Source organism: Martes martes (genome assembly GCF_963455335.1).
Source record: "Martes martes genome assembly, chromosome: 3".
Classification (NCBI taxonomy): domain Eukaryota; kingdom Metazoa; phylum Chordata; class Mammalia; order Carnivora; family Mustelidae; genus Martes; species Martes martes.
Genome location: NC_137890.1, coordinates 51,926,888 through 51,941,580, shown reverse-complemented (window position 1 = coordinate 51,941,580; position 14,693 = coordinate 51,926,888). Strand labels below are relative to the sequence as shown.

The 14,693-nt window shown below is 36.3% G+C and overlaps 1 protein-coding gene across 1 annotated transcript in view; it reads right to left on the bottom strand.

Moving 5' to 3' along the window:
- The window catches only part of WBP4 (WW domain binding protein 4), a 62,866-nt gene that overhangs the window by 42,088 nt on the left and 6,085 nt on the right, over positions 1-14,693 (bottom strand). Inside the window, exons 5-8 of the mRNA XM_080798700.1 lie at positions 13,722-13,889; positions 6,285-6,331; positions 5,740-5,815; positions 3,569-3,762 (exon numbers count right to left, since the gene is read on the bottom strand). Of these exons, the coding sequence (XP_080654826.1) occupies positions 3,569-3,762; positions 5,740-5,815; positions 6,285-6,331; positions 13,722-13,889 (485 nt within the window). The remainder of the gene's footprint in view (positions 1-3,568; positions 3,763-5,739; positions 5,816-6,284; positions 6,332-13,721; positions 13,890-14,693) is intronic.

Here is a 14,693-nt window from a genome sequence, read left to right as displayed (position 1 = left end):
GCCAATAAAGGGTTAATAGCTAAAATATGTAAAGAACTTATACAAACCAACATCCAAACAACAAAGAATCCAACTAAAAATGGACAGAAGACACGAACAGAAATTTCTCTAAAGACAAAGAGATGGCCAACACATGAAAAAATGCTCAGCATCACTGATCATCAAGGAAATGCAAACCAAAACTATAGGAAAAAATGTTTATTGCAGCATTATTTACAACAGCCAAACTATGTAAGCAAACTATGGAAGCCAAACCTCTGTTTATTGCAGCATTATTTACAACTAACTAACTATGGAAGTAGCCCAGTGCTCACTGACAGATGAGTAAGATGTGATATATGAATATGTACTGGATTATTATTCAGCTGTAAAAAACAAGGAATGCAAGGTTGCCATCTGCAACGACATGAATGGAACTAGAGTATGTTAAGTGAAGTAAGTCAGAGAAAGATAAATACCATAGGATCTCACTTGCGTGGAATTTAAGAAACAAATAAGCAAAGAGAAAACATAGAGAGGGAGAGATAAACCAAGAAACAGACCCTTAAGTATAGAGAACAAACTGATGGCTACCAGAGGGGAGGTTGGTGGGGAGGGGGAGAAACAGGCGATGGGTATTAAGAAGTGCCTGTGTTGTGATAAGCACTGGGAGATGGTGTGGAATTGCTGAGTCACTAAACTAATATACCTGAAACTAATATTACACTGTATGTTAAGTGTACTGGAATTAAAAAAAAAATCACACAACTATACAAACTGGTAAGACTTCAGAATTTACAATACACAGTGTCAGCAGAGACTTTAACACTGCTTAATAATGTGTCTCTAGGTATTTCTTACCCAGTCCTCAGTGGTTATTAAAAAGAAATATTCAGCTACAAACAGCTGAGTAAATAATAGTGTATTCATACCACAGAAAACGACCCATCCAATATTTTGGTGGATGAAAACTTATTGATGTCTTTGTGACAGATTAAATTTTAAAGCAATTAAGACCTTACCATAGTATGACTCCATGTTTTAATTTGAAGATTTTATTTATTTGAGAGAAAGCATGCACACGAGCAGGGAGAGAGAGAAGCAGGTTTCCCACTGAGCAGGAAGCCTAATTTGGGGCTCAATCCCAAGACCCCAGGATCATGCTCTGAATAGAAGGCAGATGCCCAACCAACTGAGCCACATAGGTGCCCCCAGGATGACTCCATATTTTAAAATAATGTATGAGAGTCTGAATTAAAAACAAAACAAAACAAAAAAAACTACAGACCGAGAAAACACCAAAATGTTATAGGGATTTCTCTGGGAAGTAGCAGGGTCATAGGTAGTCTGTCTTTGTTAACTGTATTTTATAATATCTTATTTGCTTGAAATTAATAATATCTGTCCAGGTTGGATACTGGGTATAAACATTGTGAGATGGGGGTGCCTGGCTGGCTCAGGCGGTGGAGCATGTGACTCCAGACCTAAGGTTTGTTGAGTCCAAACCCCATGTTGGTTGTACTTTTAAAAAAAAAAAAAAAAAAAAAAGGAGATAGTACTTAAAAATAAAACCTCAAAAAGAAAATAATTTGGGGTGGAAACAGTTCATGTTCCCAATGGCCAGAGTGGAGAAACCTCATTAACATAAGGAGCATTGAGTGAAAGATGATGTGATTGTGAATGCAGAAAAGTCCTAATGACTCCACTAAAAAATGCTATTGGAACTAACAGTACATTTAATAAAGTTGCCAGAAATAATTACTATGTGATTTTTCTATATATTAGCAGTGAACAACTGGAAATTAAAAATTTTAACCTGTACCACTTATATTGGCACGAAACAATTACCCAAGGATAAATTTGACAAAATATATATGACACTGAAAACTGTAAAATATTGTCGAGAGAAATAAAAGCAGACTGAAATAAAAAGAAAAAAAAAAGAAAAGAAAAAAGAACAACACCGAACAACACCAAAGAAATATAAACATCATGGAATAGCTACTATAAGGGCTCTGATGCTGCTCCTCTACAAACTGGATACAGCCCTCAGCCTGAGCTCTACCAAGAATTATGGGGTACGTAGAAAAATTCCAGGCAACGACAAGATTCTAGATGTGGCCTGGAAGTACCCTCTCTCCAACATCCTTGGATTTCCTTCACTACTCTGGCCAGTAATGTCATTTATGGATCAATGCTATGTGTCTTTTTTGCTTTGCCACCTGGGCTCCTAGAGTATTCCTGGAAAGATCACAAAGCAGGACTAGCAATACTATAGAAATGTTTAATTTTACTTTTCTGCCATGGCTGGGGATTCAGCAGCATCTGACAATCTTTTTACTTGGTTCACTTTCTCTCCCACCCCCGCTGAATGACTGTTTCAATTCATTAATGTTGTCAAGCTACTCAAAGCTCCTCACTCTCAGGAAGCAATCTTGATTTCTTTATAAATGAGTAAACTGAGGCTAAAAGGACATGACTCTTTCAATTTCCTCCCTGATACAACTCATCCATAGTCCTATCTTCTTACAGAAAAGGAAAACCTTACCCTATTGAAAATGAGTTTATTCCTCGTTCAAGACCAACCTATCCACCTACCCTTGTTGGTATTCCCACTCCACCTCCTTTGGAGTCCCTCTAAATGAAAACATCATTACCACAAATCTCTCATGATTAAGAGTCAATGTGTAGCCATCATCCTGACAACGAATTTCTAGGTTTCATCTCATATCCAAACCACATATAAACTGTGAACCACTTTTCAATCCTCTATAATTAGAGTTCTTTCTTTCTTAAGATTTTTTATTTATCACTTGACAGTAAGCGAGAGCACAAGCAGGGGGGTGGGGTGGGGGAGAGGGAGCAGCAGATTCCCCACTGAGCAGGGAGCCTGACATGGGGGTCGATCCCAGGACCCCAGGATCATGACCTGAGCTGAAGGCAGATGCTTAACTGGGACACTCATTTGCCCCTTTATTTATTTTTTAAAGTTTTTATTCAAATTCCAGTTAGTTAATATAGTCTAATATTAGTTTCAGATGTACAATATAATCTGAGTTCTGCCACCTCAAACCCTGGTGAAAATACTAGAAGGGCTTCATTTTTCTTGTTCTAGACCTAATTAATACTTGACACTCTATTCCTTTAGCTTCTTGGATCTTAAATTCTTCTGCTTCTCTGCATACCTTTCTAGCCATTCTTTTCATTATGAGCTCCTCTTTCCCTGCCTGTCATTTTAATGTTTAATGTTGCCCAAAGTCATTTTCCTAGGTTATCTCATGCATTCTGAGATTTAAATTACTACCAGTATGCTGATGATACTCAAATTAGCATCTCTAGCCTAGATACAGATACTCAGACTTGTATATTCAGATAGCTCTCTAGATGTTCCTGGGGTATCTCAAACTTAAGAGGTCTAAAAATGAACTGTCTTGCCATCAGATAGATACTAAAAGTGCTACAACCATTTATCCATTTGCTAAAAATGTATGTCTTGGCTTTACTTCTATCTTCCACCAGAAAACTGAGTAAGTCTGCTGAGCTTTCAGTAAATTGGTAAAGTTCTGTAAAGAATAAATCAAGAACCTACCTTAAACTTTATTTTTGGCTTTTGTGTTTCGGTAGAGGCCTCTCCTTTTTCTGCTTCCTGTTCCCCATCAGAATCACTATGAGAATCTGATGATTTAGACTCTTCTAGGGTACCAAGTGATTTTTCATTGACCATACTAGAAAGCAGATCGCCAGAGCGTGGAATGAAATCATCAGGTTTTTCCCATCTGGATTCTATTCAACACATTTTAATAGTCATGTTATTTAGTTACCAATTCTATTCCGAAGTTAATCCCAATATAACACTCCCTGTCATTTACAAATGTATTATTTTTTTGAACTTTTTTTTCCACAATATATTAAACAATAGCACTACATCTATTTTACACTATCACTTGATTAAGAAGATAATAAATAAGAGTTCCCAAAGCACTTGCTCTTTTATCTTTTGAGAACTGATTTCAATCTGGATTCCAGACATATAAACTTACAGCCCCAATGGAAAGAGACCTAAGAACTGGGCAACACCTTTGAAGGACTGTCACACTTTATCTGACACCAGTATCAGGAAACATGTGCTAATGAGTACACATTAGATTTCCTGGAATTTATTTATCACAAAGGCTTCCTGGGGTCCGCACAGAGTGAAATCATACTGTGAAGACCTGAATGAATATAATTCGTCACTTTTATACTAGGAAAAAAATAACTTTGAACTCTAAAAAATAACATTGAACTCTACTGCCATCCAGTGGTTTACTGGGCTTTTAGTAAAATGACAGCCTGGTGGCGGGTATTAAGGAGGGCACATATTGCGTGTGGCACTGGGTGTTATATATAAACAATGAATCTTGGAACACTGAAAAAAAAAAAAAAAGATAGCATTTCTAATTATCTTACAGTCTCCATTTTTAGTATAATAAAAGGGAAAGGAATGGTAAGATTTACTAACTGAGATAGTTTTAAGAGTGAAAGGGGCTGTATCAATAATTACACTTGCTATACATAAACTGAAACTATTTGAGGGCAAAGCAGTTTGTATAGCCTCTTATTAAAAGAGGGTGTTTTCTAGGGCACCTGGGTGGCTCAGTCAATGGAGCATGCAACTCTTGATCTCAGGACTGTAAGCTTGAATCCTAAACTGGATGTAGAAGATTAGTTAAAAATAAAATCCTTAAAAATAGAAAGGTGTTTTCCAACATGAAAATAATTATTTCCTTATCTATATTTCACATGAGTAACAAACTTTCAGGAAATAATCTAAGCACCTACTATGTATTAGGTACTGTTCTGGGAACTTTATAGATACCCGACCTTCATGACCCAAGAGTATACATGATCATCTCAGTTTTGCATAATAGCGGCTAGAGGTTCAGTGACTTGCCTCAGAATCATATAGCTGGTAACGGAAGAAGCTATGCACTGAGCCCAGAACTAACTCTCCACCTATATTACATCACTGTATTATTTTATCTTCAGAAAGATTCAGTACCTCAATTTTACCAAGCTAGAACCATTACTATTGTTGGGCAGGCTAGGTTATCTACTTGGAGGCTACAAGGACCTTTTCTTCCTAAAAGATTTAATGCTATGTGTTCGGATAGTAGAAATTTAACAAATAAATAAAGACTCTCAAACTTCTACTGATACTATATGTATTTTGGTAAATTTAATTGTAGGAGAAACTATAATTATTTGCTGACCCATTTTATAAAATTAAATTAGAAAAAATGTTAACTTGAAAAACTTAGATAATAATTGACAACGGTTATGCATGTTTTATAAATATTTACATATAACTGAAACATTACTGGGTTAGTAAAAGTGAAAATCTGACATTCTCAGCCACTGCTAACATAACTTGTTTTGTTTTTTTAGAAAGGAAAAGGCAAGTCAAATTAGGTGATTTCTAAGGTACCTTTCAAGGTAATGATTATATTTCTACAATAATCATAATAAAAGTCAATAATGATACAGTAAAAATGATCTTTAAAATTTGTGAATGGCACATCGAGTAAGAACAATGAGCAACACAATATATTATATATGAAAATCTTATTGTGTTGTTTTTAAATTACAAAAGTAATATACACATGCTATGGATATATGTTGATCGTTATACTAAAATTCCTAAGTTCCCTTCATCAGCAAGCTAATAAGCAGTTCCAGGTACAATTTTATATAGTTAGGATAATCAAAGGTCGTACTTACCTCCTGTTTCTGTATTGTAATAGTAGGTATAACCATCTTCACTTACTCCTTCTACCCAAACAGTCTTCCCTGCTATCTAATGGGAGGAAAAAATCAGCATAAATGGAAGATAATGATGTAGTTATACTATATTAAATAACTAAGGCATAGAGTCAGCTACTTTCCCTTTCCCCTTAACACCTGGGAATTAGAGAGGCAGTATTAACTATGGCCAGGAAGCTTGGTTTGTGTTAATTATGAACTAACTTGCAGAGAGAGAACATTGCACCTCTGAAAGATAGGAACAATTCTTTGCAGATGGACAGGGACATCTGAATGCAATGGACTATAAATTAACTGATGATATTTGCCCTGCATGGAGTTTTTAGGTAGATATCAATTTTTCACCTCCACCCAGTCTTCTCACAAAAGAATATAGGAAGAAAGGAACAAAGTGTGTGTAGGGGGCCTTATTTGGAAGTAAATTTGCTTACCAGAACTCTTTTATTAAAAACCCAGAAACCAATCAGTTTAAAGAAAAGACACTATCAATATGCTTCAGTTACCTTTTTTAAGTTTCCTTGAAATCCTTCTGGTCTCTCCCATTGGGATGCTTAAAGCAAAATATACTTCATTAATAAAATTTTTTCACTTCAAAAGAAAAACTTCTCAAAAAATTTAATTTGGCAAAAATTTATAGGACATTTAATGTGTACAAAACACTACAGGCCCATAGTTAAACACAGAATTGAAAAATAAAAAGAAACAATATACATCCCAATAGTATTATACAGAACATATGTGAATGATATTTAACCAAGAAGGAAAAACAGAATGAGGACTAGAATTTACTGGGACTTCCACAAGAATTCTTAGATGCAGGTAAGATCTCGCAGAATTCAGAAGTTTGTTTGTTTTTTTAAAGATTTATTTATTTATTTGAGAGAGATAGAGAGCATACAAGTGAGTGTGCATGCCTGTATGCATGGGAGACAGGGAAGAGGAAGAGAACCCTAAGCAGACCAGCTGGGGGATCAAAGAGCCTGACGCAGGGCTTGATCCCACACCCCATGAGATAACAACCTGAGCCAAAACCAAGATTTGGATGCTCAACTAACTGAGCCACCAAGGTGGCTCGACCCCAGGATCGAAAAGCTTTTTTAAAAGTTTATTATTAATATATTTTTTTAGTAATCTCTACACCCAACACAGGGCTCAAATGTATGACCCCCAATTTAAGAGTCATGTGCTTTTCCGACTAAGCCAGCCAGGTGTCCCAGGCTTGATGAGTTTTGAAGAAATGGAGATGGTTGTTTGACATCCTAGGGAGGGGAGAGCGAGAAACAGAATGAATGACTTAAGAGGAACAAGATGAAAGATGCAGGAATTAAAAACAAGTACACGTGACCCTTGAACAACATGGGTCTGAACTGTGCAGGTCCACTTACAAGCAGATTTTTTTCAATAAATATATTGGAAAAATTTTGAGAGATTTGTGACAGTTAAAAAAAACTCACAGACGAACCACATAGTCTAGTAATACTGAAAAAATTAAGAAAAAGATATTACTATTAAAATATAGTATATTATACATATAACACACAAAATGTGTGTGAGTCAATTGTTTATGTCATCTGTAAGGCTTCTTCTAGTCAATAGTAGGCTATTAGTAGTTAAGTTTTTGGGGAGTCAAAAGTTATAAAAACCATATGATCCAGTAATTCCACTATGGCATACACTCGAAGAAAATGAAAACATTAATTTGAAAAGATAAATGTACCTCTATATTTATAACAACATTATTTATATATGATAATAATGTCTATTATTATATATAGACAGGATACAGAAGCAACCCAAGTGCTCATTGATAGATGAGTGGATTAAAAATGTGAGATACTCATCTCTCTCCCTCTTTCACACACAGACACGCACACACACACAAATATTACTCAGCCGTAAAAAATAAAATCTTGCCATGTAACAGCATGGATGAACCTAGAGGATAGTATGCTAAGCGACATAGATCAAAGAAAGAAAGACAAATACCATATGATTTCACTTACATGTATAGTCTAAAAAACAAAATAAATAAAACCAGACTCTTAAATATTGAGAACTGGTGGTTGCCAGAGAGGGTGGTGGACGGCGGAACACGTGAAATATGCGATGGGGAAGAACAGGCTCAAACTTCTAATTATAAAATAAATAAGCCATGGAGATAAAGAAAAGGACAGCAGAGGGAATATAGTCAATAAAGCTGCAATAGCAGTGTATGGGGACTGCAACTGTGGTGAGCATGGGTTAAAGTATGGAACTATCAAATCACTGTGTTGTATACCTGAAACTAATATAACACTGTATGGCAACTATACTTTAAAAAAAAGTTATAAGCAGATTTTCGACCACATGGGGTAGGGAGGGGTCAGCACTCCTAACACCTGTGTTGTTCAAGGGTTTTGCTGAGAGCAAGACTATGAACAGTAGGATGGCGAACAAAGGAAGCAAGCAATAGGAATTAGAAGGGAGAAACACATAATTAATAGTTCTTAAAAATCTTTTTTATAAAAGATTTTACTTACATATTTATTTTAGAAAGAGGGAGGAAGGGGCACCTGGGTGGCTCAGTTGGTTAAGCGTCTGCCTTTGGCTCAGGTCATGGTCTCAGAGCCCTGGGATGGAGCCCCACATCAGGTTCCCTGCTCAACGGGGAGTCTGCTTCTCCTTCTGCCTGCTCTACCCCGCCTGGCTTGTGCTCTCTTTCTCTCAAATATATAAATAAAATCTTAAGAAAAAGAAAGAGGAAAGAAAAGAGAGAGCATGGAGGGCGGGGACAGAGAGAGCGAGCGAGCGAGAGAGAGAAAATCTCAAGCCGACTTCATACTGAGCCAGGAGCCCAATGTGGGGCTCGATCCCACAACCCTGACATCATGACCTACACTGAAATCAAGAGTCAGATGCTTAACCAACTGAGCCACCAAGGCGCCCCATTAATAGTTTCTATGTAAATCTGAGAAAGACTTGTGATTCTTAGCAAACATACAATCATTTGTGGTTCACTGCTGAACTAGCTAACATGCACTTCTCTTAAGGCTCAGCAGAAAATGTGATTATTACTATTTCCATGTAGTCCAAAACTGTGATTCTAAAAATTGTAATAATTATAATAATACTGACAGCCCAAGGTTTTTTCATGATTAACTCTGATCTCATTTCCTATCTTTCTGATCATTCTTAACTTTTCTTTCTGTATTTTCTTCTTTCCTTCAATATATGTACTATCCACCCTTCGTACTTGCTCTCTTCTTTCTCCTTGTGATCTCATATACTCCTAAAAGTTCAGATATTATTTACACCTTTATCCTGCCACATTACTGAACTGCTGTATGAGTTCTAGTAGTTTGGGGGTGGAGTCTTTGGGTTTTCCATATAAAGTATCATGTCATCTGAGAAAAGAGTTTGACTTCTTTGCCAATTTGAATACCTTTTATTTCTTTTTGTTGTCTGATTGCTGTTGCTAGGACTTCTAGTACTATGTTGAACAATAGTGGCGAGTGGGCATCCTTGTCATGTTCCTGATCTCAAGGGAAAGGCTCTCAGCTTTTCCCCATTGAGAATATTCACTGTGGGTTTTTCATAGATGGATTTTATGAAATTGAGGACTGTTCCCTCTATCCCTTTATGCTGAGTAGTTTTAATCAGGAAAGGATGTTGTATTTTGTCAAATGCTTTTTCTGCATCAATTGAGAGGACCATGTGGTTCTTGTCTCTTCTTTTATTTCTGTGTTCTATCACACTGATTGATTTGCAAATGTTGAACCACACTTGCATCCCAGGGTTAAATCCCACCTGGTCATGGTGGATAATCAATGCACAGAAACCAGTTGCTTTCTTACACACTAACAATGTAACTGTAGAAAGAGAAATTAGAGAATCGACTCCATTTACAATAGCACGAAAAATCATAAGATACCTTGAAATAAACCTAATGAAAGAGGTAAAGGATCTATATTCTGGGAACTACAGAACACTCATGAAAGAAACTGAAGACACAAAAAGATGGAAAAACATTCCATGCTCATGGACTGGAAGAATCAACACTGTTAAAATTACTATGCTGCCCGGAGCAATCTATAGTTTCAATGCCATCCGGATCAAAATAGCAATGGCATTTTTCAAAGTGCTGAAACATACAATCCAAAGTTGTATGGAACCAGAAAAGACCCCAAATCGGCATCATGTTCCCTGATTTCAAGCTATGTTACAAAGCTGTGATCACCAAGACAGCATGGTTCTGGCACAAAAACAGACACATAGATCAATGGAACAGAATAGAGAGCCCAGAAATGGATCCTCAACTCTAGGTCAACTAATCTTTGACAAAGCAGGAAAAAGTATCCAATGGAAAAAAGACAGTCTCTTCAATAAATGGTGCTGGGAAAATTGTACAGCTACATACAGAAAAATGAAACTCGACCATTCTCTTACACCATACACCAAGATAAATTCAAAATGGATGGAAGACCTCAACGTGAGGCAGGAATCCATCAAAATCCTAGAGAACATAGGGAGTAACCTCTTCGTCAGCCACAGCAACTTCTTTCAAGATACATCTCCAAAGGTAAGGGAAAATGAAAAGTGAAAATGAACTTTAGAGGATTTCATTAAGATAAAAAGTTTCTGCACCACAAAGGAAATAGTCAACAAAACAAAGAGGCAACCCACGGAAAGGGAGAAGATATTTGCAAATGACACTACAGACAAAAGGCTGATACCCAAGATCTATGAAGAACTTCTCATTGAACGCCCCAAAAACAGATAAGTCAAAAAATGGGCAGAAGACATGAAAAGACCTTCTCAAAAGGAGACATACAAATGGCTAACAGATACATGAAAAAACGTTCATCATCATTAGCCATCAGGGAAATTCAAATCAAAATTACACTGAGATACCACCTTACACCAGTGAGAATGGCAAAAATTCACAAGGCAAGAAACAACAAATGTTGGGAGAGGTTGTGGAGAAAGGGGAATTCAAGTTGGTACAGCCACTTTGGAAAACACTATGGAGGTTCTTCAAAAAATTAAAAATAGAGCTACCCTATGATCCAGCAATTCCACTAGTGGGTATTTACCCCAAAGATATAGGGGCAATGAAAAGACATATGCACCCCAACGTTCATAGCAACAACAATCACAATAGCCAAACTACGGAAAGAGTCAAGATGCCCTTCAACAGATGGATGGATAAAGAAGATGTGATCCAGACACACAATGGAGTATTACTCAGCCATCAGAAAGGAAGAATACCCAACTTTTCTATCAACATGGATGGGACTGGAGGAGATTATGCTGAGGGAAATAATTCAAGCAGAAAGCGTCAATTACCATATGGTTTTACTTACTTGTGGAACATAAGGAATAATATGGAGTATATTAGGAGAAGGAAAGGAAAAGTGAAGGGGGGGGGTAAGTCAGAGGGGTAGACAAACCATGAGAGATTGTGGACTCCAAGAAACAAACTGAGAGTTTGAGTGGTGGTGGGATGGGTAAGCCCGGTGATGGGTATTAAGAAGAGCATGTATTGCAGGGTGCACTGGGTGTTATACATAAACTATGAATCCTGGAACACTGCATCAAAACTAATGATGTACTATATGGTGACTAACATAATTTAAAAAAGAAAAAAAAAGATATTATCTACATTTCTAAACTCAATTTATCTCCCTAATTCCAAACTGTAATTAGCCATTGAAAACTACCACATGAATGTTCTGGAAGTACCTCAACCTCAACATTCCAAAAACTGAATTTATTATTGTCCCACTTTAACCTACTCTATTTCTATATTCCATACTTCCATAACCTTTTTTTTTTTTAATAAGATTATTTATTTATTTATTTGGCAGAGAGAGAGATCACAAGCAGGCAGAGAGCTAGGCAGAGAGAGAGGAGGAAGCAGGCTCCCTGCTGAGCAGAGAGCCCGATGTGGGGCTCGATCCCAGGACCCTGAGATCATGACCTGAGCCGAAGGCAGAGGCTTAACCCACTGAGCCACCCAGGTGCCCCTTCCATAACCTTTTTAACCTACTCTATTTAACCTACTCTATTTAACTTTAACCTACTCTATTTCTATATTCCATACTTCAGTAAATGGCACGATCTTCCTAGCCCTCCATGACATAGCGCTGATCTATTTTTGTAGCCTCTTTCTTCTGCTATGACATCTTCAGAGATCTGTGTATGTATATATATTTTTAAAGTTAGCATTTATTTATTTATTTATTTTTAAAGATTATTTGTCAGAGAGGGAGAGACTACACGCAGGGGAAGCAGCACACAGAGGGAAAAGCAGGCTCTCTGCTGAGCAAGAAGCCCGATGTGGGCTTCAATCCCAGGACCCTGGAATCATTACCTGAGCTGAGGACAGCCACTTAACTGACTGAGCCACCCAGGCATCCCACAGAGAACTGTATATTTTACTTCTACCAGATAAATATTTCCCAAACTTTCAAACTTTTTATTTTTTCATTTTTTTTATTTTCAAAACTTTCATTTTTTTCATTTTTCAATTTTTTTTTTTTACTTTCAAACTTTTTAAAGCTTTTTAAAGCTTCATATTGTTCTACCTGTTTGGAATGCTTGCTTCACCCGCATAACAAACTACTACAATCTTTTTCAATCAAAATATCTGTAAAGTGTCTATACCATGCCAGACACTGTGTTTGGTGCTAGGGATACAAATGGTGAATAAGAAGACATCATTCTTGATGCTCTCTCTTAATTTATAGATCAGTTCAAAAGTAATTTCTGTGATAATCTCTCACATCTACATAATCACAATCCCTCACAGTTTGAAGTTCCCACACAATTTTACATCTCTATTGTATCACAGCACTTTAAAACTCTTCCTTGTATTATGCTTATTTCTGATCTTAAATTTTATAATTCTGGAGGGTAAGATGCTACATAAATATATTTACTTATCTCAGAATTAAAATGAATAAATCCTCAATACATTTAGTTTTAAAGGAAAACAAAATTGCTTTTGATATTACCAATGGAAAACACTACAGTGTATTTTATTAGAAAGTGATATCCAAAACATGAATAGGAGGCTGCGGTTCTTTACTACAAGATGGCTACACAAAAAAGAAAATGGTTCTGGTTCCCAGTCTGGTTTTCAAAAGAAAATGTCTCCCACAGAATATTTTAAGAACCTCTGCAATTTGTAAAGTGGATCTGAAATGCCTTATTTCCATGTAAAATGCTTTATTTTAATGTAGTTCATACTTTTTTTTTTTAAAGATTTAATTTATTTATTTGACACACAGAGATCACAAGTAGGCAGAGAGGCAGGCAGAGAGAGAGGAGAAAGCAGGCTCTCCATTGAGCGGACAGCCCAACTCGGGGCTTGATCCCAGGACCCTGGGATCATGACCTGAGCCGAAGGCAGAGGCTTTAACCCACTGAGCCACCCAGGCGTCCCCGTAGTTCATACTTTTAAAAGATATTCTTGAGACAATATAATGCTTTAATTTATTTGAAAGGAACCCATTCCTTTTAAGAAAAAAAATTTTTTTTCTTTTTAATTTATTTGAGAAAGAGAGAGAGCAGATGAGAGCCCAAGCAGGAGAGCACAAGCATAGAGGCGGGAGTAAGCGAGAAAGAGCGAAAGGGAAAAGCAGCCTTTCTCCTGAGCAGGGAGCAAGATGAGGGACTCCAAGGGATTCGATCTCAGGATCCTGAGATCATCACCTGAGCTGAAGGCAGATGCTTAATTGACTGGGGCATCCATGTGCTCCATAAGGAACCCATTTTTAAGGGCTTAACTAAGTATAACATTGAGTCACTATAAGAAGGATATCTTTGTAAAGGGCACATTACTTTTTTACCATTGTGGCAAAGATGTAAAGTTACAGTCTTCCATTGTTTAAATGTTCCAATATTAACTAAAACAAAATAAACAGTTATCATTCTTACCAGTTCTATGCCTGACCTACCTCCTGTGATAAGATCATAATAGTAATGGTAACCCTCAGAGGTTATGCCTTCTACCCATCTGCCCTTTGAAGGGTCTTTTTTCTTTTTCTTCTTTTCCTTCTGCTGCTTTGGTGCAGAGGTGGGTGGGATAGTGCTTGTTACTGGTGATATGCTTGGCTCTGAAATTTCTAGAGAAAAAGATATAAGAAAGGTGAAGTACCAACATGACTTTTTTTTTTCCTGGTATAAAACAACTAATAATGTTATTCCAATTAAAAGCCTGACAAGAAGATTCTTTGGGGAACTTGACAATTTATAAATAAAGCTCATTTGGAAAACTAAATATGCACAAATATTCAGAATTATAAAACAGAAATGATAAGGGGAATCTAATTCTACCAGATGTTAAAACTTACTCTAAAAAAATTGGTATATTAAAAAAAAAAAAAAAAAGGTAAAACGGATCCTGGAGTAGGTAAACATATGAATGAAACAGAACAAAGAGTAAACAGACCCAAATGCAGATTCCTGGTGCTTATTAGAAAAAAAGATCACTTAACAAATGATGTTGGATTGACTGGTTAATTATTTGAAAAAAAACAGAGCTATTCCCCATTCCAAGGCCCCTCTTATGTTTGCACATAAATATAAACTTCAGATTAAAGATATATGTGAGAAAAAAAACACAAAGTAAAATAGTGTTAAACCTACATACAAATCCAAAATCCAAATATTCCATTATAGCAAAAATAAAAAAAAAATAAACAACAAAATTAATATGATGCTATGTTAATCATAATAGAATTAAGATTTTTAAAAACTAAGAAAAATAAAAAGACAAATAATAAATATTTACAACAAATATGGCTCATGGTTAATTTTGTAACAAAGATTCCTTACAAATAAATCCAACATTCTAACAAAAGATGGACAAAAAGTACAAAGATAAGACAGCTTGGTATTAGCTATCAATATATAAAATATATTCACAC